The 25,419-nt window shown below is 37.1% G+C and overlaps 1 protein-coding gene across 5 annotated transcripts in view; it reads right to left on the bottom strand.

The window, feature by feature from the left end:
- Positions 1–25,419, bottom strand: part of ZNF385B (zinc finger protein 385B) — a 401,366-nt gene that overhangs the window by 27,945 nt on the left and 348,002 nt on the right. For all 5 annotated transcript variants that reach the window (XM_012471456.2, XM_064373288.1, XM_064373287.1 and 2 more), the window contains one exon: positions 9,238–9,400. In XM_012471456.2, the coding sequence (XP_012326879.1) occupies positions 9,238–9,400 (163 nt within the window). The remainder of the gene's footprint in view (positions 1–9,237; positions 9,401–25,419) is intronic.

The raw sequence follows: 25,419 nt of genomic DNA, 5'->3' as shown, positions 1-25,419 counted from the left end.
GTGGTTTGCTGCACCCATCAACCCATTATCTACATTGGGTATTTCTCCTAATGCTATCCTTCCCCTTCCCCCCACCCCCAACAGGCCTTGGTGTATGATGTTTCCTTCCCTATGTCCATGTGTTCTTATTGTTCAACTCCCACTTATGAGTGAGAACATGTGGTATTTGGTTTTCTGTTTCTGTATTAGTTTGCTGAGAATGATGGTTTCCAGCTTCATCCATATCCCTGCAAAGGACATGAATTCATTCTTTTTTATGGCTGCATAGTATTCCACGGAGCATATGTAGCACTCACTCCCATTTTACAGATGAGGAAACAGAAGCTCTATGAGTATGACTTGGTCAAGGTTAAATGAGTTCAGAGAGAGGCAGAGCTAATCTGTCTCACTTCAAGCTCATGCTCATTCTACTATGCTATGGATGTAAAGTAGGTACATGGCACTCAGGAATCATACCTTCATTGATATATCCTTATGTAAGGTCTCTCACAACTTGATTTTTAAAAAAACAGTTGTAAAATAGGGTGGGGAAAGAAACAACACACATTTCTGAGATGTTGGACTTCTCAAAGTGTCATCTAGTAAATAAATCTCAGCCTTCAGAAAGCATAAGCAGTAAGTGTAAATTCACAGACATTCACCCAGATGTAGTGAGTATATGTATAATGATAGTAGGTTTGATGGACAGCCCAAGTGAGATTCTGGCATTGAAAATATTAGGTTGGTGCAAAAGGAATTACGGTTTTAACCGTTACTTTTAATGGCAAAAATTACTATCCTGACATAGCAGTAACATAATTAGTATGTTACTTAACGTTACTTTTAATGGCAAAAACCGTGATTACTTTTGCACTAACCTAATACTTTCTATCTGAAAAACTCTGGGCCATTGTTTCCCCTCTCTGGGTGTCACTTTCTAATATCCATCAGAATACTATTATAATCATTAAATAAGATAGTGCATATAAAATATTTAGCATGCTATAAAGCACATAATGCTCATTCAGTTACAAGTTATTAGTATTGCTATTAAAATTATTTTTTGCATGTAAGTCTAACAAACTTGGATCTATTTTTCTAGGCTATAGGATACTAGGTGCAGCATAATGGAAGATGATGATAGCTGGCTACTACAAGGTGCCACCATCATCTTTCACAAAAAGCAGAAAGAAGGGTAGCTAAAATAAGTACCACAGGAGAAGGAAGAAAAAAAATCTGCAAGAACATCATTAACAGGCATTTCTGTTATAATCTATATTTTGTAAAGCTCTTTTACAATCATTTCATTTGATCCATACAATATTGTCATTAAATAGGGAGGGCATTATTTCTACTTTACAGACTGGAAAAGAGAGGTTCACAGAATTGAGTAACTTCCCTGGAATCACAGCTAGTCAAAAGAGCAAGGAGTATCACAGTGTAGTGGTATACTGTCCAGTACAGTAGCCACTAGCCTTGTGGGGTGACTTAGAATTAATTGAAATTAAATAAAATGAAATATTGACTTTCTTAGTAACATAAGGCACATTTCAAGTGCTGAAAAGTCACATGTTGTTAGCCACAGTCATGTTGGACAACACAGATTATAGACCATTTCCATTATCACACAGTGTTGTATTAGGCAGTGCTGGTCTATAGAAATGAGAGCACCAATCCATTACTGCAACTATTATGCCTGGTGTTCACAGCAGTGAACCTGAGCTTCAAGGAAAGAGTCAGGAAAGAAGAACAGACTTTAGACATGTTTCGGTGAAAAAACACTGAAAGCATTATACTGTAAGGGTACCTTTGTGTGGCACTAGACCATAAGCATCCTTAGAAGTAAACACAGGCTGGGCATGGTGGTTCATGCCTATAATCCCAGCACTTTGGGAGGCGGAGGTGGACAGATCACTTAAGGTTAGGAGTTTGAGAACAGCCTGGCTAACATGGAAAAACCCTGTCTCTACTAAAAATACAAAAATTAGCTGGACATGGTGGCACACACTTGTAATCCCAGCTACTCAGGAGGCAGAGGCAGGAGAATTACTTGAACCAGGGAGGCGGAGGTTGCAGTGAGCCAAGATTGTGCCACTGCACTCCAGCCTGGGCAACAGAGTGAGACTCTGTTTTTTAAAAAAAAAAAAAAGTGGACTCAGAATCCCTCAAAATGCTTACCACATATGCCTCGCACACAGAATGTACAAATATTTATTGAGGAGCTCTATTTGATCATCCACCCATGTCAGAAAAACAAGTCACTGTAAGAGAATTCTTCCTGAAGCAAATAAGTAGAATGTCATAAAAATGTAAGTAATAACTTTTGTTGAAATCTCAAGAGCATTTATGGTTATACATTTACAGAATTATTCAACATGCATATAAAATCCCTTTATATTTCAATATCTTTTTAATGTAAGAAAGTTGTGTATAAATGTAATCAAAAGAGATAAATACTAGTTAAAATAAATATGAATGAAGATGAAAAAAGTTTTTAATAGTGATATAAGCTTTAACAAGGAGGAATCCAAGGTTTTGCTTTTTGGAGTGGTTTATAATATATCCTCAGTAAATCATAAGTTAACAACAGACACTCAGTAAATCATAAATCAGCCTCAACTTTTGGTTCACTTTTCTTAGAGTAGCACTAGAAAATAGATATCAAAAGTGGAGAAACTGATAATAAATGTTCAGCATTATTTGAAAGCAATATAAAATGCTCTAAAGTTTCAGAAGTTAGTTCCCAGAGGATGACAAACATTTAACTACTAAGAATCTTCAGCCTTACCTGGAAGGATGCTATTGTCAAATTCAAGGTGCATGGGTAAATATGGAGGCAGTTCTATTTTTTAAGTTGACTTTGAAAGTCATAATGATATATGTATATTTCATGAAAATATGAGCCTTAGTATAATGGTCTCTTCTCTTTAGACAGGTAGGACTCATTTATGTTCTACATGATTGTACCCCAGAACTTCAGACTTAAGATATTTGTCATAAATATTGTTAATCTATTATTTTATGAAGGATATGAAATTTTGGCCTCCTGGATTTGGATAGATGTATGCCAGATTTATGAGGGTGCTTGTCTATAAGTGACAGATGCTGCCAAAGGAGAAAACTATTTTTCTTCCATTCAACATCACAAGGTCCTGTTACAGAGACAGATAAGGGTGAAGAGGCAGCTAGGAAGACCTTGCTGGCTAATTGATGGAGTCCTGTGGCAGTGAACAGAAATGAGAAGTTGTCAATTGGAAAACTTGGCCCCGTTTGTAACAACACATAAAAACTGTGAAGTACACAGGGGAACTCATAAAAATGATGAGGTGAGGGTCTCCCTTTGTATCTACGGCAGAAAAACCTTCAACAAAATTGAAAATGCACTTTCATATGGCAACAGGATGACCATAAAAAGCTAAACTGCAACTTTTGAGGCAAATCATACTGATCTGATCATTAATAACTACTCTGGGTTTACACCTGAGGAACTGCCACCATGCAAAAGCACAACATACTGAAAACGAAAATGAGCTGTTTCAAGATGTCCTATCCTCTTTTTCTCCTTCTCGTGTTTTTTTCTAACATTGTTACCTCACAGTCTCCCTTGGGCATGGGTGTGGGATAAATAAAACTATCTCACTGTCCTCAGGGGAAATGTTTTAGATAGAATAATTCAAAATGCTATTGAAAATCTGTAGCGTGTTCAAGAGAACTCAACTGTACCCTTTTGGAGGCAGGGCAAGCTTTCTGCCATTCTGCAATGCTCTGTCTCACTGTTAACCTCTATTTCAGTGAGTACATTTGACTCTAGACATGTAAAGTCTATAATTGTCAAGAAGGAGCTTTGAGAACACATTTATCATTTGCCATTTACCTAAAATGAGTGCTTTTATTCAAATTTGTCCTTGAAAAGATTTGTAACTTCTAAAACTTTTGTTCTATTACACTAAAACACTGCAGATTATATCCTGCATAGAAACGAAGGATTCTCAATGAAACAAAGGCTTGATAGTCCCTTCACTGCCACAGCTTATACCAAAACAGTCAGCAAGCAATGCAAAAGTAATATATGGTCCTACTTATCAATTCTTTAGAAAGTAGTTAGTGGTTTCTGCCTTTGCCCATTGGAATACTTGCATTTACTCCTCCAAGTCACAGAAGTTTAGAAGTAATTGGAATAATGATATAAGCATGGAACAAGAAACCCTGAGTTTCCATCCTGACTCTATTGGGATTTGAGTTGTGCAACCTGACATAAACCACGTAACCCTCTCATGACCCACGTTATTCATTGTTACTGAATTTTGGGGAGCAGCTTGAAGGTGATGACTACATATGATTTCTCTTTAAATCCCTAATATCTAACAATGACAATTAAAAAACACCACTAGGTTGGAACTTTTTAAGGGTAACAAATGTCCTTCTGTTCACTGTTGCACCCATAGGCATTATGTTATTTAGTACAGATAATCAATATTTGTTGAGTGAATAAATGGATACCAAGTTTGTTGCATGAATGAATAAACAATGGATAATAATTTCAGCACTATCTATTAAAGGATTATGACAGTCAAGTAAAAACGGATATCTAACTACATCTTGTAAGCTGAACAAATTTAAGGTGTTGTTACTGTTATATTTCAACAAAAGATGCTAGCTCAATTATCTTTGCTCTTAATTGCATTTATAAATACATCTATAGCATTTTGAATCATTCCATATGCTTTCATCTGTTTAGACACCAACTAATTAAAGGCTGTTTAGCTCTAAATAGCTTTAAATACTTTAAACTAGAAATATCTTTTCCCCATCTTGATATCTAATTAATTTTTTAAAACAAATTCAGTGCTACAGCCCAGACATATGAACTATTAGGTTGACTATCACAATATTTTATCATTAGGTTGACTATCATAATATTTTATTATTTTTAAGAAATAGGAGTTTTTTGGAAGCTCTGTATTTTTCTTAACCTGGCATGAGTTGTTAAATGCTGTCACAAGAGAGCCTTCAATTTGATGTATTGGGCATATTATCACAGGGAAGTGTATTATCATATGGCATTATGACACTTGAACTCCAGGGGGAAATTTGGGTAGAGTGTCTGGCCAATATGTTCTAGCCATCTTCCTGAAGCTGCCTAATGCTTGCTGTGTTTTGACCCCAATTCTCCCAAAGCACATTTTTCCTCCCTCCCATTATGTTTCCAGCTTCCTCTGATGCATCATTAAAAGTTGGGACAGATCCTAGGAGACTATAAAGCTGTTTCTTTGGATTTCACATGTAATTCTACCTTGACTTACAAAAAGTGAATGAACAACTATTCTCATATCACTGAAGAATAGCTTTAATGAAATATATCTAATTTTTCAAATCATGTAGTTAGAACTTCTTATAATAAATGCAATTCATGTTATTGTAGTTTAAATCCATTTTGTTTACTGACCTGAGAGAAAAAAGAAAGCTAGTCATGATATCCCAAAATTTTATACATGATAGTCCGTTATAACAAATCTCTTTGCCTTATACAGATCTGGATATAACATGAACCAAATTATGTCTTCGAACGTAACATAAAAGAGAAAAATGGTTGTCCCAAGTGCCAAAATAGCAGCTAAGAGGGCTTCCCTAGCACTCGGAAGACTTTTAGATCACTTCTTAGAATACACAATGTGTGCTCTCGAGAAGCAGAAGTGTTTACCAGCTGGGCACAGTGGTGCACATCTGTAATTCCAGCATTTTGGGAGGCCAAGTCAGGTGGATCACTTGAGGTCAGGAGTTCGAGACCAGCCTGGCCAACATGGTGAAACCCCATCTCCACTAAAAATACAAAAATTAGCCAGGCCTGGTAGTGGGCACCTGTAATCCCAGCTACTTGAAGACTGAGGCACGAGAATTGCTTGAACATGGGAGGTGGCAGTTGCAAATCACACCTTGTCTTGATGGATGTTTCCAGAATGCTGATCTCCCAGAGGCTCCCTCCATTAACGCCTAGCTATTCCCTCTCTCTCAAAATTTGCTCTCATTGAACAATACTCTATTGCTAAGCTATTGATGCTAAAACATGAGAATGGAAATTGAATTAGTCAACCCTATGGATGCGGTAAGTGCTTGCATATTTGAAATCTGGCAGCTGAGACATCGTTTCGTTTTCACTTTTCATTTAAATATCTGAGAATCATAGATACCGCTTAAGCCCACTTGACAGGAACTCTTCATTCAGAAGAAAAAGACCAATGTTGGGGAATTTCAGTCTCATAAGATTTGCCAGTCAGTCATGAATTTTCATAGTGACTTTTAGTCTAATTTTTGGCTGATTCCTTAAAGCAACATTGTCTGAAATAAAACATTTCAGTCAATTATTACAGCCATCATTCTTATTCCGACCCTCTTTCTCCCTACATTGTACCTGGACCTTTTGTGAAGCACTGATTTTTGGGTCTTGTGTTTTTGTAAAACAGGATTTTAAATGAAATGAAAGCCAGATATCAACAAAAATCTATGATTCTGACAAAGCCGTGGGAGCTTTTCAAGGATTTAGAAACAGGCAGTTAACAATACATTAGGTATTACATTGTTTGGACCAGATTTCCCATCTGGGCAAAGCTTCTAATTTTCCAACTTGAAAATTCTATAAAACCCATGTGGGAATTATTGCTTAGAAGCTGACATATGGTTGACAGTGACAAAATAACATATATCTATTTAGCAAATACACTTTTTTGTTTTAAAAAATAGTGCCATCTTTCAATGACTTTGGTGTAGCTTTTATAAATATAATAGAACAAATAAAATATGAGTATTAATACTTACACCAAACATGGAGGAACAAAAAAGTAATGGCCCAGCAAATGAGTTACCAAATAATTTACACAGATTTTTGAGTAAGGAAACATGAAAAATGAGATAACCTCCAAATATAGATGGTTTCTATTACTTCTAGCCAAAATCTGGATAGTCACACAGTGAGTGACATCAATACTGTTAGACTACAGGTACTAGGAGGTGGTTAAGAAAGTGGCAGAGGAAGCAGAGAATGCAGGAAGAAAGATCACCACGTATGTATGGAAGAAGAGATGCTGTGGTTGAGATTTGTTCTCCTCTCCCCTGGGTTTCAGATCTTAATTCTCATTTCTTGTTCACACCACTGTTATGCTTTTATCCTGGTGTTTCCCAAATGCTCTATAGGCAAATACAACTGCTTAGGAAGTGTTTTTGTTTTACTGAGCACCCGCTATCATTTGAGTACTGGAATAAAAGCCTTGAATCCTTAAACTTTATTTCAACATATGCATATGCTCAATGAAATTGGGCATCTCATAGGTGTAAGGCATGCTGTAACTATAATCCAGGACATTTTCTTTGGATTTTCTGTTTCTGTATCACTCGTTCCTTGGTTTTATCTCCTAATCTGTGACCTTTTTTTTTTTTTCTATTTTCTTTTCTCTTCTTCCACACTGTTTTTTTAAAAAATGGATCCTTCTCTGATTGTTCCATCTCTATTTCTGATTTTGACATTTGTTTCTGCTTAATACTTTTACTATTATCCCTAGAGCTAACCTAATTTTCAAAGAATAATATACTTAAGTGGAACCCTGCGCTTACTCAGTAGCAACATTGTAATATGTATAGTACCTACCAACTGTTCCATTATCTGAAAGAATGAAGTGAAACTAACCTCCATTGTTTTATTATTTTACTTATATGTTTTGCTGGAAGGTAAAGAGCATAATTTAGATAACAAAACCTTTTGCAGAGTATTGCAGAGAATTATTTCATAGAGGCAGTGATATCCTGCATTAAATGAAACCAGGCAGGAAGTCAGCAGGTGATAGTTCCTGCTCTTCCAAACACTGGGTAGCCTCTAGCAAATAACTGACACACTGTGTACCTCTCACCACAGTTTAGAATTTTGCAAAATAGAGACATTATTTGATGGTATAACTGATATTGATTGAAGACTAATTGGATAATATATGTAAAAAGGCTTTGTTCTTTAGAGAAGGAGACATAATCTGGTATTTTTGACTATATCTGTTCATCAGATAATATGATTTAGTGATCTTATTGTACAAAGAACAAAAAGTCTTTATTACCAAATTCAGCTTAGCTCACTCCTTCTAGGCTGAAGAGCTTTTGGAGCCAGCATCTATGGAGCCTAATTAATAATGGCCCCTTTTCCCACAGTCTCTTTGTTTGAACAGGTTTTCTGAATCTTCCTCTTAGAGTAATGGATTTGATTTTCTCCAAAAGCCACAGGAAAGCATTCTTAAGTCTCCTTCTAAGATTCTCCAATGATTTCAGAAGTAGAAGAGAATCAGAAATGTGTTTCCTACAAGAGGAAGGCCCCTAAAGAGAGCATCAAACCTAAGAGAAAGAGACATCTTTTCTTAGTCTCCTTTAACAGACACTATTCCTCAGTGAGTCACTGAAACAAGATGACATATCTGTCGTGGGCCCTGAGGGGCAGATGTGAGAGTGTGGAAGCCTATTAAACAGCCAATTTCATGGTATCCATGCTACAAACATGAATTTTTTATCTTTCCACTGAATGAACCTACTCAGAAATTCTACCCATTCCCTAGTACTATGAAATATAGACTCTTCTTCAGAGGCCTTTCACCTAGTAACCCATTTCCATTTACATATAAAGGTCTTCTGTTAATCAGTTCATTTCTTTGGAGATAATTCCCTTAAAATATGTAAGTGCATTTGTATCTTTGAGATGAACTCTGAAGACCTTCACTAAGTGTATTTCCAGATTCATTTAGTAATGCCACTCTCTCAGAAAGTTTCCCCCCTTTGCTCCTCAACTCCTTTTTATTGGGGTAAGAAAACATAAAAATATCTATTAGTAAACAAGTTTAAGAAGTCCTTCACTAATAAAGTCTATAGTAAAAAACATAAAATAAATAGAAAGAAGTAATAAACTCAGTATTTTAGATTCATTTCTGGATTTTAGTCTAAACACATTGTGATCAAGTAGTCTCTACTTGTTTTCATGCATATATACTTATATATATATATTTACATACACACATATATACTTAAACGTATATATTTAACAACATGGAATGGCAACATATCAAATGCTTAGATTCCGTGCAAACATATAATCCTTCCCGTGAAGGAAGCATGTTAATATCATGAAAACAAATCATGGAGAGTAACATGCAACAACTGAGGGCAGGAAAATGGGGTCAGGGCAGGGGAACAGGAGAAACACAAAGAATGTAAAGAACAAAAAGTGTCATTGACCTGATTTGTCAGAGTTGTTGCCTGTGATTGGAGTGATGGAGCAGCTGGGATTAGCCTTTGCGCTGTCCTTGGAAGAAACCATTTTGGGTTTATTTTTCGTTGCCTCTAGTGCTTTGACCTTCTTGGCATGTTTACTTCCTTTGTAGTGGGCCTCGGCCTGGCTCTACAAAGGAGAACAAATCAGGCTCATTTTTTGCTAATTACAAACACCACAATGGATGATCATGCAGGAAAAAATTACATTCGATCATAGGCACCACAGACGTTTACAACTCAGTACCTGACTATGTTTTTGGCATTTCACGAAATGGCAGACCAGTTCCTAAGAGGGTATAGCATATCGAAACCTCCTACACAATACAAAGGACCTGCATCTTTAAAAAAAACAGGCATTATATGAGTGGAAAAAGGGATTAGGGCAAAACTGTGATGAAGGTGAGCTTTGTCATCAGTGCCCTCCCACCAGTGCCTATTTGGGCTACTTTTCAAACACTGACTGGCAGCAGCAGTTTTGAGTGTCCTACCCATGCATGTGGGTATGATCTTCCACAGTCATTTTCCTTCAGCTAAAATCCTGTTTGCCACGTGTCTACTTTCTTCTCGGCTCTGCTCTGAGACCAACTGGTGTGACAAAACAACAGGTTAATAGGTGATATTGAGTGAAAAATGACACTGAGGTTTTTGGAGAGATCTACATGCACTTCATGCATCATTTTGATGATTCCGGTTATGAGAACAGATAATATAAGCCACAAAGGAGGTAGAAACAAACTCTTGTTTCTGATCTCAAACGTGATTATGAAGTCCTAGTGAATAGTGTTAAATTCATTTATATGCAAAGCATATATAGAACTGTAACTTCAGTACTAGATCAAAAGGAAAAAGAAAGAGCAAGACAAAACACAAAAACAAATTACAACAAGCCCTGAAAACATGTAGTCAACTTACCGACATTTGGAAAATTTCTCTCTTCCTAAACAACAAGGCTTTTGTCTTATTGGCATCTAGTATTAATATACACATTAACAAAAGAATCTAAGTATATTCACTTGAATTATATTTTGAAAAGACTGAAAAAATATAAACATGCATTTGGTGAAAAGAAACAAAACCAAACATATATGGTATATTAGCTTAGTTATCAAAGTGAAATGAACGATAAATCTTAGGTAAAGCAAGTTGAACTTTTGTTGGGGATTTCTAAAGAAATAATAACTTTAAAAAACATCAGTTTTCTTTATATACTTGTACGTGTTTGAAGAGGATTATATGAACCTTTCTATTCATGTAACTTTTGAGATTTGAGGAAAGGGATCCATATACACTGGTAGAGAACAGTATGTTTCTGGTTGGAGGATGCAGCCCTAAGGAAAGGACTGATGCTAGATTGCCGGAACAGTGAGGGCCATAGCTGGAGAGGGGCTTAGATAGGCCTCCTGGTGGAACGTCAACAACATGAGGTCAAGGAAACTAGATGTGCAGTTATGTAGAGGAGGTCACCACTGAGGTGAGATTCTCAAGCAGAGGCATGATGATACACACAAATTCCAAATGGGGAAGATTTCTGCAGCAGCTATTTATTACATGTTTGTTGGATTGAATATGAGAGAAAAGAGATGACACAGAAAGGAAGGCAGCAGAGAGAATATATGATTCTTCTGGTAAAATCACTAATGGAAAGTATGAATATGATATAGTCCCTGTTATAATAATATCATTGATTTCTTGAAGCCTTAGGTATTATCAGTCCTGCTTATGCCCTTTGCTTAAGTGGAACCATTTCACTACTACTAGAGACGAAGCACTCTTCTAACATGTCATGATTAGACTAAGCCATCTAAGGTTGATTTTTGTATGTTGTTGGAAGTGTTTCTTCTGGCTTTGCTGCTTGTTTCACTCTAGCTCACCAGGACATGTTGCTTTGCTATCTTCAGACATCCAGCAATAGCTAGTTCAGCAGAACTGGTGATGGTGAGCAACATTTCAATGCCAGCATTACTTCCAGATCTTGGTTGGGAATAAGCCTACTTTATCCTAAGGTCATAAATGATGATGATGAATTTGTTCATGTCAAACATTATGGATGATACAATCAAAAGTGTTAAGGGTCATGAAGTGAGTTAAACATCATATCCATGTATTTGCTGTCCTATTTAAGTGGAAGCTTGATGACAGATTCATGTCACAGTCTGTTTTTCAATGTACCTTGATTCTGCTGTTATTTCTGGTAGAGTGGGAGGTGGTTGGGGAAAAAAATATTGCTTTGGTAGTAGTGTAATCAAGGATACGTTTTGGACATACTAGTGATTTCCCTAGCATATAACCCAGATCACCCAAGGTATATAGCCTTGTGCTGAAAATATATGGTCCCTAACTCCCTGAATAAATATCTTTTCAGATCTTCATTGACACTACGTTGCTCTTACTTGGTTTCCTCAAGGACTTCTTATGTTGTTCTCTGTCAAGTTGGGGAAGAAATACCATGGAGGGAGAAAAGTATAACATTATTTTACAGCCTTTATTTATTACCAACCAAGAATGTTTAAATCCATCTAATATAGTTTGGTAGTTAATGTATAAGAAAATATGCAAATAAAAATTAAAAATTGATAATGTAATATAATACTATAATAATGATTAATTTTTTTTTACAGATACAGTTGATCTTTATTTATGGATTCTGTATTTGAGAATTTGCCTATTTGCTAATATTTATTTGTAACCCTAAAATTAGACTTATGGTGTGCTTATGGTCCATATTTTGGACCTGCACAGAACAGTGAAAAATTGGAATCTCCTGGTGTGCCCCACTGCAACCAAAATTTGAGTTATCCCAGTGAGGTCAAACAAGACCAAGTTCTGCCTTCTTGTTCTGGCTGTCATACTGTAAAATGAGTGTCATTTAAAAAAATCTTCATATATATATATATATATATATAAAATTGCCTTTTAGGTTCTGGGGTGCATGTGCAGAACATGCAGGATTGTTGCATAGGTACATTCATGGCAAGGTGGTTTGCTGCCTCCATCCTCCTGTCACCTATATCTGGCATTTCTCCCCATGTTATCCCTCCCCAACCTCCCTACTGTTCCTCCCCTATTCTCCCCCAACAGACCCCAGTGTGTGATGTTCCACTCCCTGTGTCCATGTGGTCTCATTGTTCAACACCTGCCTATGAGTGAGAACATGCAGTATTTGATTTTCTGTTCTTGTGTCAGTTTGCTGAGAATGATGGTTTCCAGATTCATCCATGTCCCTACAAAGGACACAAACTCATAGTTTTTTATAGCTGGATAGTATTCCACAGTGTAAATGGGCCACATTTTCCTTGTCCAGTCTATCATCAGTGGGCATTTGGGTTGATTCCAGGTCTTTGCTATTGTAAACAGTGCCACAATGAACATACATGTGCATGTGTCTTTATACTAGAACAATTTATAATCCTTTGAATATATACCCAGTAATGGGATTGCTGGGTCAAATGGAATTTCTATTTCTAGGTCCTTGAGGAATTGCCACACTTTCTTCCACAATGGTTGAACTAATTTACACTCCCACCAACAGTGTAAAAGTGTTCCTATTTCTCCACATCCTCTCCAGCATCTGTCTTCAGATTTTTTAATGATTGTCATTCAAACTGGAGTGAAATGGTATCTCCATGTGGTTTTGATTTGCATTTATCTAATGACCAGTGATGATGAGCATTTTTTCATATGTTTGTTGGCCTCATATGTCTTCTTTTGAAAAGTGTCTGTTCATATCCTTCGCTCACTTTTGAATGGGTTTGTTTTTCTTGTAAATCTGTTTTAGTTCTTTGTAGATTCTGGATATTAGCCCTTTGTCAGATGGGTAGCATGCAAAAATTTTTTCCATTATGTTGGTTGCTGGTTCACTCTAATGATTGTTTCTTTTGCTGTACAGAAGCTCTGGAGTTTAATTAGATCCCATTTGTCTATTTTGGCTTTTGTTGCCAATGCTTTTGGTGTTTTAGTCATGAAGTTTTGGTACCTGTACTGTGCTGTTTTGATTACTGTAGCATTGTAGTATAGTTTTGAAGTCAGGTAGCATGATGCCTGCAGCTTTGTTCTTTTTGCTTATGATTGGCCTAGCTACTTGGGCTCTTTTTTGGTTCTCTATGAAATTTAAGGTGGTTTTTTTCCAGTTCTGTGAAGAGGGTCTTGGGTGGCTTGATGGGGATAGTGTTGAATCTATAAATTACTTTGGGCAGTATGGCCATTTTCACAATATTGATTCTTCCTAACCACAAGCATGGAATGTTTTTCCATCTGTTTGTATCCTCTCTTATTTCCTTGAGCAGTGGTTTGTAGTTCTCCTTGAAAAAGTCCTTTACATCCTTTGCTAGTTGTATTCTTATGTATTTTATTCTCTTTGTAGCAATTGTGAATGGCAGTTCATTCTTGATTTGGCTCTCTTTAAGTTTGTTATTGGTGCATAGGAATGCTTGTGATTTCTGCACATTGATTTTGTATCCTGAGACTTTTCTGAAGTTACTTATCAGTTTCAGGAGATTTTAGGCTGAGACGATGGGGTGTTCTAAGTATACAATCATGTCATCTGCAAATAGAGACAATTTGACTTCCTCCTTTCCTAATTGAATACTCTTTATTTCTTTTTCTTGCATGATTGCTCTGGCTAGAACTTCCAATACTATATTGAATAGGAGTGGTGAGAGAGGGCATCCTTGTCTAGTGCCAGATTTCAAAGGGAATGCTTCCAGTTTTTGCCCATTCAGTATGATATTGGCTGTGGGTTTGTCGCAAATAGCTTTTATTATTTTGACATACTTCTGTCGATATCTAGTTTATTGAGAGTTTTTAGCATAAAGGGCTGTTGAATTTTGTTGAAGGCCTTCTCTGCATCTATTGAGATAATCATGTGGTTTTTGTCTTTGGTTCTGTTTATTTGGTGGATTACATTTATAGAATTGTGTAGGTTGAACCAGCCTTGCATCCCTTGGATGAAGCCTACTTGATGGTGCTGTATAAGCTTTTTGATGTACTGTTGCAGTCGGTTTGCCAGTATTTTATTGAAGATTTTGCATCTATGTTCATCATGGATATTGGCCTGAAGTTTTCTTTTCTTGTTGAGTCTCTGCTGGGTTTTGGTATCAGGATGATGTTGGTCTCATAAAATGATTTGGGAAGGATTTCCTCTTTTTGGATTGTTTGGAATAGTTTCAGAAGGAGTGGTACCAGCTCCTCTTTGTATGTCTGGTAGAATTCAGCTGTGAACCCATCTGGACCTGAGCTTTTTTTGGTTGGTAGGCTATTAATTGCTGCTTCAACTTCAGCCCTTGTTATTGGTCTATTCAGGGTTTCAACTTCTTCCTTGTTTAGGCTTGGGAGGGTGCAAGTGTCCAGGAATTTATCCATTTCTTCCAGGTTTACTGGTTTATGCGCATAGAGTTGTTTGTAGTAATTTCTGATGGTATTTTATATTTCTGTGGAATCTGTGGTGATATCCCCTTTATCATTTTTTATCGCATCTATTTGACTCTTCTCTCTTTTCTTTTTTATTAATCTGGCTAGTGGTCTATTTTGTTGATCTTTTCAAAAAGCCAGCTCCTGGATTTACTGATTTATTGAAGGGTTTTTTGTGCCTCTATCTCCTTCAGTTCTGCTCTGATCTTAGTTATTTCTTGTCTTTTGCTAGCTTTTGAGTTTTTTTTTTATTTTGCTCCTCTAGCTCTTTCAATTCTGATGATAGGGTATCAATTTTAGATCTTTCCTTCCTCCTCATGTGGGCATTTATTGCTATAAATTTTCCTCTAGATACTGTTTTAAATGTGCCCCAGAGATTCTGGTATGTTGTGTCTTTGTTCTTATTGGTTTTGAAGAACTTCTTTATTTCTGCATTCATTTCATTGTTTATCCAATCAACATTCAAGAGCCAGTTGTTCAGTTTCCATGAAGTTGTGTGGTTTTGAGTTAGTTTTTTAATCCTGAGATCTAATTTGATCGCACTGTGGTCTGAGAGACTGTTTGTTATGATTTCTATTCTTTTGCATTTGCAGAGAAGTGATTTACTTCCAATTATGTGGTCAATTTTAGGGTAGGTGTGATGTGGTGCTGAGAAGAATGTATATTCTGTGGACTTGGGGTGGAGAGTTCTGTAAATGTGTATCAGGTTTGCTTGGTCCAGATCGAGTTCAAATTCTGGATATCCTTGTTAATTTTCTGTCTCGATCTGTCTAATATTGATAGTGGAGTGTTAAAGTCTCCCAATATTACTGTGTGGGAGTCTAAGTCTCTTTGTAGGTCATTAAGAACTTGCTTTATGTATCTGGGTGCTCCTGTATTGGGTGCATATATATTTAGGATTGTTAACTCTTCTTGTTGCATTGATCCTTTTACCATTATGTAATGTCCTTCTTTGTCTCTTTTGATCTTTGTTGGTTTAAAGTCCATTTTATGAGAGACTAGGATGGCAAGTCCTGCTTTTTTTTTTTTGCTCTCCATTTGCTTGGTAAATCTTCCTCCATCCCTTTATTTTCAGCCTGTGTGTATCCTTGCATGTGAGATGGGTTTCCTAAATGAAGCACACTGATGGGTTTTGATTTTTATCCAATTTGCCAGTCTGTTTCTTTTGATTGGGGCATTTAGCCCATTTACATTTAAGGTTAATATTGTTATGTGTGAATTTGATTCTGCCATTTTGATGCTAGCTGGTTGATTTGCCCATTAGTTGATGCAGTCTCTTCCTTGGTCGATGTTCTTTACCATTTGGTCCATATTTGCAGTGGCTGGTACTGGTTGTTCCTTTCTATGTTTAGTGCTTCCTTCAGGATCTCTTGTTAGGCAGGCCTGGTGGTGATGAAATCTCTGAGCAATTGCTTGTTCATAAAGGATTTTATTTCTCCTTTGCTCATGAAGCTTAGTTTGGCTGGATATGAAATTCTAGGTTGAAAATTCTTTTGTTTAAGGATGTTGAATATTGGCCCCCACTCTCTTCTGGTTTGTAGGGTTTCTGCTGATAGATCTGCTGTGAGTCTGATGGGCTTCCCTTTTTGGTTATCCTGACTTCTCTCTGCCTGCTCTTAACTTTTTTTCCTTCATTTCAACCCTGGTGAATCTGATGATTATGTGCATTGGGGTTGCTCTTCTTGAGGAATATCTTTGTGGTGTTCTCTGTATTTCCTGGACTTGAATATTGGCCTGCCTTGCTAGGTGGGGGAAGTTCTCCTGGTTAATATCCTGAAGAGTGTTTTCCAGCTTGGATTCATTCTCTCCGTCACATTCAGGTATACGTACCAAAGGTAGATTAGGTCTTTTCACATAATCCCATATTTCTTGAGGCTTTGTTCATTTCTTTTTACTCTTTTTTCTCAATCTTGCCTTCTCATTTTATTTCACTGAATTGATCTTCAATCTCTGATATCCTTTCTTCTGCTTGGTTGATTTGGCTATTGAAACTTGTATATGTTTCGTGAAGTTCTCCTGTTGTGTTTTTCAGCTCCATCAATTCATTCATATTCTTCTCTAAGCTGTTGATTGTTGTTAGCATTTTGCCAAATCTTTTTTCAAGGTTCTTAGTTTCTTTACATTGGCTTAGAACATGTTCTGCTAGCTCAGAGAAGTTTGTTATTACCCAACTTCTAAAGCCTGTTTCTGTCAATTCATCAGACTCATTCTCGATCCAGGCTTGTTCCCTTGCTGGTGTAGAGTTGTGATCCCTTGGAGGAGGAGAGGCTTACTGGTTTGGGGTGTTTTCATCCTTTTTGTGCTGGTTTCTTCCCATCTTTGTGGATTTAGCTATCTGTGGTCTTTGTAATTGGTGACTTTCGGATGGGGTCTCTGAGTGGATGTCCTTTTTGTTGATGATGCAGTTATTTCTTTCTGTTTTTTAGTTTTCCTTATAACAGTCAGGTCCCTCTGCTGTAGGATAGCTGAAGGTCCACTCCAGACCTTGCTTGCCTGGGGATCACCTGCGGTGGCTGCAGAGCAGTAAGGGTTGCTGCCAGTTTCTTCCTCTGTTATCTTCGTCCCGGAAGGATACCCACCAGATGTCAGCCTAAGCTCTCCTTTATGAGGTATCTCTTTGGATATACGTGGGTCAGGGAGCTGCTTGAGGAGACAGTCTGTCCCTTATATGAGCTCAAGAGCTGAGCTGTGAGCTCCGTTGTTTTGTTCAGAGCTGCTGGACAGGTATGTTTAAGTCTGCTGCAGCGGAACTCATAACTGCCTTTTTCCCGAGGTACTCTGTCCTGGGAAGGTGGGGCTTTATTTATAAGTTCCTGATGTGCTGCTGCCTTTTTTCAGAGATGCCCTGCCCCACTAGGAGGTAGCCTAGTCACCTGCCAGCAGAGGCATTGCTGAGCTGCTGTGGGCTCTGCCTATCTGCTGTGTGAACTTCCTTGTGGTTTTTTTAATAGAGGTATAGTTAGAACTGCCTCGGTAATGGCAGTCTGCCTCAGTAATGGCAGACTGCCTTGGTAATGGCGGACTGCCTCAGCAGTGGCGGATGCCCTTCCCCTCACAGAGCTGGACTGTCCTGGGTCCAGCTGCATTTGCTGTGAAACTCTCAGTCCAGAGCGTTTCAGATTGCTGGTCTTTGTGGGGGTGGGACCCGCTGAGACAGATCACCTGGCTCCCTGTTTTGGCCCCCTCAGTTGAATGGGTGCCTCTGTCTCCCAGGCGTTCCAGGCGCCCGTTGAAATGGTCACTCAGATTTGTGTGAGTTTTTGTGAGGAGACCCACTGCGTTGGCTAAAACAGCCATGCTGGAAACTAGTGGTGCTTTTCAGCCTAGGAATCTCCTGGTCTATGGGCAGTAATAACTCGTTTGGCAATGCAGTGATCACTCACCCTCTGTGTTGTTCTCACTGGGAACTGCACTCCAGAGCTGTTCCTATTCAGCCATCTTGGATCCACCTCACGAGTGTCATCAATAATGATTAATATTACTGAGCACTGTTCCAGGCACAATTCTAAGTGCATTACATGTTTTAGCTCATTTAATCCTTATAATATCCTATGCAATAGGTATTATTGGCCAGCACTTTACAAACAGGAAACTGGGCATAGAGAAGTTACATAACTTATTAAAAGCCACACATGTGGGTGGAAAAGCCATGGTAGATATAAAATGCTTACATGCATACCCCTATTTAATTATATACCCACATTATACATATAAATACCTACACTAAGTTAATATTATTTTATTAGAAGTAAAAAAAATATACACAAAACATGCTGCTTTTAATGACTCAGAGAAGGATTATAGCTTAATTGTATAGAAATTGCTATGAGTAGGAAATACACACTTAATTCAGTGGAAATATGCTAGTATAAAACACAAGGATTCTGATCCTTCTGTTGAGTAAAGCAAGTTCCACTTTTAGGCCAGGTGCAGTGCTGGAAAATGCAGCACTTTTGGAGGCCCTGGAGGGTGTATCGCTTGAGCTCAGGAGTTTGAGACCAACACGCGCAACATTGTGAGACCTTAATTCTACTAAAATTCAAAAAAATTAGCTGAGCATGGTGGCACATGCCTGTAGTACCAGCTTCTTGAGGGGATGAGGCAGGAGGATCACTTGAGTCTGGGAAGTGGAGGCTGCCGTCAGCCCTGATTGTGCCACTGCACTCTGGCCTGGGCAACAGAGTAAGACTGTCTCAAATAAAAAAAAAAATGTTCTACTTTTTAGGTATATAACAATTTCTACAAGGTATCAGGAGACCTGCTAAAAACTCATCTTTCCAAGTACACTAAATAGTGCAGTGTTACTTCAGTGCCCTTTGGTTAAAGAAACATATGGTTCTCTAAATAAAACCTCCAAGTACAAGATAAACAGAGTGTCATTTCCTCATTACTATTTCTTGGCATCAGTGCTGAAAGTTAACAGCATCAATTAACACTTGGGGTAAAGATCCAACTAAGTGACACTTCATTGGCCAAGATGGAAAAACTCTCTCTCCATAGCCATGATCCACTTCTGCTTTGAGTTCAGGACCAGAAGGAGAAGTGCAACAAGGCTTTTTAGCTTCTACTGACTATTGTTTGGGAAAAATGGGGTGGAAGACTGTGGAATAAAGACAGGATGGCAAGTGCCACTTCCTTATATTTGGCATCTTTCCAGTTCTCCTGTGGTATTCTTAGTAGTGGCACTTTGCTATCCCTTGTACTGTGTCTGAGGCAGTGTCAACAGCTTCTAAATGTTGGGCAAATCTTCAAGTGAAACTGAGATACTGTTAAGTAGCAAAAGATTAACCTGACTTCATTATCTAGGAATTTTCTTAATTGAGGAGTGAAAGAAACAAGGACAGGAGCCAGAAAACCCATAAACTAGGCAACACACATCAAGCCCATCAACAATGGCTCTTGTGTCACTTCTAAGAGACTTGGTTGGCCGAACTGACTTACTTTACACTTAGTGAGTAATTAGCAGACACACACTTGTCTAGCACTGATGGCTTGCATTCTGCTTCCCCTCCTAAAGTGCTGCTGTGCCCCTAACTGGCAGTGACCAAAGAAATCTCTTCACAAGAATTGCCAGAATTAGAAAGAATTGCCCAAACCACCACACTGACCTTCATGTAAAAATTCATCAGCATACAGGTTCTTCTCTTAAGGCCACTCTGGTAGTTACCTGACTACCCACTGATAGAGGAATAGCTTTGACAGGAAATGACAACTTGGAATGTTTTCTTCCATTAATAACCTTTGTTGCTAAAGGCCTTCACTTTCTCAAATCCTTTACATCTCTTAGAACCCCACTGGTCCAAATAAAAAAAGACAAAGAATGAGATATCTTAGTGCTTTAAAAAAAAAAAACTAACCAAAAAACTTCTAAAATTCACTGTGCTCTCATTTCTGATTGATTTTTACCTTATTTCTTCATTGTCTTCTTCTTCTTTTTTCTTTTTTTTTTTTTTTGACAAACTCTTGCTCTGTCACCAGGCTGGAATTCAGTGATGTGATCTCAGCTCACTGCAACCTCTGCCTCCTGGGTTCAAGTGATTCCCCTGCCTCAGCTTCCCAAGTAGCTGGGACTACATGTGCCTGCCACCATACCTGGCTAATTTTTTGTATTTTAGTAGAGACGGGGTTTCACCATGTTGGCCTGGCTGGTCTCTATCTCCTGACCTCATGACCCGCCCACCTTGACCTCCCAAAGTGCTGGGATTACAGGTGTGAGCCACTGTGCTTGGACTGATTTTTACCTTATTGTCCTATTTGGGCTTCAGAGAGATGGCTAAGAACTTGCATGAGGACATTAAACTGTGCTCACTTTGTATAGAAAAAACAGTCTAAGCACAAATTCACAAAGTGACTGGGGAAAGGTAATGGCTCTGGCAAAAGTATTTACCTATCTATTTACCAATAGAACCAATTTTTTTTTTTTTTTTTGCATTTTAAAAAGTAATTAGAACTGTTCCCTTAATTAAAGAAAGTGCATAGCTAAAACTACTGGCATCTTTTTTTCCTGAGACCTTAGATTTCAACATGTTAAGTAGTGTTATAAGGGAAATAGCAGAGGTCAGCTAATTTTCAGAAAAACCCGATATACTAAAATGCCAAATACAACATATGTCAAATGAACTACCATAAAACATGCTAAACTAACAAAGGAGAAACCTGATGATTTATTTTGCAAAGAATTATTTAGTACCTGCCATGGGCTAGGTATTGTAAAAGATTAAAAACAAAGACCCCTACTTGCAAGAATGGTGACTGAAAGAAAAGACAAGCATACAAATAGCTATAATCCAAAGCAGAAGGTGGAATTTTAAAATGGGAGGTACCAAAAAACAAAGAATATGAGAGTCAGAGGAGAGGTAAATCTCTTCAGATTGAAGGAAATCAAGGAAGCTCCATGAAAAGAAGCTCTTAGAGCTGTGTTCTGCTGCAAAGGTAGGGATCTGAAGTGGCAGAGTGGAGATGGAGGTATTATGGGCAAAGGGAACAACATGTGCCAAGGCACTGAGTCCTGTGTACTATACAGTGTTTCCTGGGCACGTACGCTTTTCAGCTTCACTAGAATAGAGACGTAAAGGGAATAGCAGGGAAGGGTTTCTACATTGTGCTACCTTGAAAATGATGGTCCTTGCATCACAGAAACATAGTGTTTTCAATTTAAACATCAAATATTCTATTTGTAGGCATTTTGGGAGGCTGAGGCAGGCAGATCACAAGATCAAGAGATGGAGATCATCCTGGCCAACATGGTGAAACCCCATCTCTACTAAAAATACAAAAATTAGCTGGGCCTGGTGGCATGTGTCTGTAGCCCAGCTGCTCAGGAGGCTGGGGCAAGAGAACCGCTTGAATCTGGGAGGTGGAGGTTGCAGTGAGCCGAGATTGTGCTACTGTACTTCAGCCTGGTGACAGAGCAAAACTCTGTCAAAAAAAAAAAAAAGAAAAAAAAAGAAAGAAAATGATTATGATGTAAGATACTACTTTTACATTACAGATTTTATCCTCTGCTCCAAACTATAATCCTATATTAAATTATTTGTAATGAGCCTTTAATAATTGTTTGAGATAAAAGCAAGGCACTTAAAATGCTATAGTTAAATATACTAAGAAACAGACTAAAGTTTACTGAGTAATAATTAAATAATTACTTGAATCATTGTTTCAAGATAAAACTTTTTTACTATTACAATGCTTTTTGCATATACTTGCTGCATTCATAAGATCACACACTCTCAGAGACAAAGCTACAATATAGGAAGCATAAGCTATACCCAACCAAAAGGCTTACTTATCCAAAGATTGCTAGTAAGTTTTTCTGCTGATATTTCCAATTGTAAGGCATGAAATATCAGTAATGACATATTACTGGCTTTGATATTCACTTCATTTAATCCTCATCTATTGGGATCTGTTGAAAAAAATTACAGACAAAATAATAACTATTATGAGCTTTTTAGCTTAAAAAGACAATGTCTTTGCTAATTGCTAATTTATAGCTAGAGAAACACTACCAGTTGCTATGGCCTGTCTAGGGCCATCACATTGCATAACTCTGCAGAGCACTATTCACATATATTTCAATATTAGTAGTATCTTCTGGATTGTACCAGGCCTGAGTTGTGCCTATGACATTGTATATTTACTGGATTTATAATATATATATAAAAAACCCATCAACTCCAAATATTTCTATGTTACTAAAGTGAAAATGGTCGCTTTCAAAGAAGAAAATGATGTGTACTCTAGACTGCTAATTCTCTTTGGGCCCAATTTAGATTCTATCAATTATTATAAGATAGAAGGAGAGTTCTTGGGTTACAGCTGCTTTAAAATACCACTATTTGAATATAGGGACATTATATATATATAATATATATATATATTTTCAATCACATTATCAAAAAACTTCAATGTAGGCAAATTAATTTGCTTCTTAAAATGCTAAGATCTTTAGTGCGCTTGAAATTAATTTTTCAAATGTGCTTATTTGTCAGCTAAGAATATTGATGCTCATGTTTCTTGCCCATGATTCACTGGTGGAATTAATTACACACAGAAACATAGAGAAGCTATAAATGGATCAAATAAGTATGACTGAATTTACATGATGAATTAGAAAGATGCTGCAGTTTGAGTAAAAAATCAGTTGGAATATAGTAAAAAAATTGTTTTAAAAAAATAAAATCATTTCTTACAATGGAGTTTCAAGTAAATAAAATTTTGCCTCATTTTCCCAGTGAGTGTTACATTTCCCTTTCAATTACTAGAAGGCAGATTATTAATTTTAGATGATTCCCAGCAATCTACATTTCTTTGCCTAGATATTCACTGGCACTCTAAGTTACCACTTTAGGGTGGAGTAGCACAGGGCATACACAAGCCAATTGTTGAAGCTTGGCTGTATCAACTGTGATCCGAACACAAATCTTTTCATTTGTTCAATTCTGTTTATGCTCTCTCTCCCCCAGTTCTCTTCTGTATTTCAAATCAGGCCACAATTAAAAATTATCTTCTTATATAAATAAATTTATTATACATGTGCCAAGGTAAAGCTAATCTCAGATGATCAGTTCCTTAATTATATGAATGAATACTGTAAATTATAGAGATTTTATTTTGAAAAAGATTTTTCCCTCACCAACCTAATGGAAATATATTTATATGAATTTTTCAACATAGGTAATGAGTAACAAAATGATTTTTTTTAGTGTTACAATTTAACATCATCATAATTTATTTAAGAATTCAGCAAGAAGTATCTGAAATGCTCATCTTAAGAAAGCAAGACTGCTTAACTCTCCATTTACATTATATTACAATTTTAGAATTTCTGAAAGGTATATTTACTTTGCCTTCTGGATTGGGATCAATATCTGAGTCAATTTAATGATAAATATATGTGTAAACTCTTAGTATATGCACTAGAGTTTAAGGTAGGCAAGACGAAGTAAATAAAATCTGGCAAAGCACGCCTTTAGTCACTCTCTCAAATCAAACATCATAATTTATAAAAATATCTAATTTTCTCAAAGAACTATGTCTATAGGGACCTTACCTGTTAGAAGTTCTAAACTTTACAGATTTAATAAAACACATGGAAATTAGCTTTTATTTTTCATTTATTTATTCATTTATTTTAGAGACAGTGTCTTACTCTGTCACCCAGGTTGAAGTTCAGAGGGGCCATCATAGCTTGCTGCAAACTCAAACTCCTGGGCTCACGCTGTCCTCCTGCTTTAGCCTCCCAAGTAGCTGGGACTACAGGTACATGCCACCATGCCTTGCTATTTTTTAAAAAATTTTTTGGAGAGGTAAGGTCTTGCGATATTGCTCAGGCTGGTCTTAAACTCCTGGTCTCAAGTGATCCTACTGCCTTGTTCTCCCAAAGTGCTGAGATTTCAGGCATGCAACACCATGCCTGTCCATCTTTTATTTTATAATATGACACAAAATATTATAATTTATTAATAACTACTTAATATTTTTGAATTATTTATTTTATAATTTTCCTAAAAGTATTTAAAACTATAAATCACCCATTTCCCTCAAATTAATTTCACATCTTAAACTGGGAAATCTTAGTTGATAATTCTCAGCTACCTTGAAATATAAAGGAGGATATTTCAGAGTTTATAGTGTTTTTACAGTTATATCCCAAGTTATTAATGTGCTTGAGAGTGCTGCTGGTCTTTCAGTGGGAAAACAGAATGCTATTGTGTACTTCATAAAAACAACTTTTGTTACCCAATGATAAGTAATGCAATATAATTCAAGTTTACACATTAAAGCTGTGACTCTATAGCTAACTGATTCAAGCCTTCTGATGGTCTTTTAAATTAGGCTTCCAGGTGTCCACACATTAATTTTTAATCAGTCCAGAAGGTATTACATTTACTTTGAGTGCCACATAAGGAAGTTTGCATAAATTATACAAAATAAATCTAAAATTAGAATTTGCATTGTGTCTCCTTTTGTTTGACAAACAATATCCTTAATGTAGAAAAAAGTGGCAAAGTAACTTTGAAAGTTCAATGCTCAGAGAATTGGTTGAAGAATAGCAATAGTAATATTTTATATATGTTTAATATATTATTTACTTATCATTACTCATTTGAAAACCTGTTTAACAAAATAGGTCTTTGTAAAATTCATACTCCAAAACCCTAAACCAATTATTAAAACCTAGAAGGGATCTTATAATTCAAAATTAAGTGGAATATGTAAATGTGAAGATTAATAACAGATACCTTCAAAACACAAATATAACTGAGAGAAAATAATGAAAATACATCTTCAGTAGTCGCTTAGCCCATCTGAGTCATGCTAAGACCATATTATAGTAAAGTACCAGATTAAACTAGAAGTTTTCATTCAAAATTAATTGGGTCAACCTTCCTCACATATAAGATATTGGTCTATTGGAGGCAAAACAAAAATAATAATATCGGCCGGGCGCGGTGGCTCACGCCTGTAATCCCAGCACTTTGGGAGGCCGAGGCGGGTGGATCACGAGGTCAAGAGATCGAGACCATCCTGGTCAACATGGTGAAACCCCGTCTCTACTAAAAATACAAAAAATTAGCTGGGCATGGTGGCGCATGCCTGTAATCCCAGCTAATCAGGAGGCAGAGGCAGGAGAATTGCCCAAACCCAGGAGGCGGAGGTTGCAGTGAGCCGAGATAGCACCATTGCACTCCAGCCTAGGTAACAAGAGCGAAACTCCGTCTCAAAAAAAATAAATAA

Source organism: Aotus nancymaae, unplaced genomic scaffold (genome assembly GCF_030222135.1).
Source record: "Aotus nancymaae isolate 86718 unplaced genomic scaffold, 86718_ANA_hifiasm-v0.15.2.pri h1tg000008l, whole genome shotgun sequence".
NCBI classification, from domain to species: Eukaryota; Metazoa; Chordata; class Mammalia; order Primates; family Aotidae; genus Aotus; species Aotus nancymaae.
Note: the sequence above shows the minus strand (reverse complement) of the source record. Positions and strands in the feature narration are given on the sequence as shown.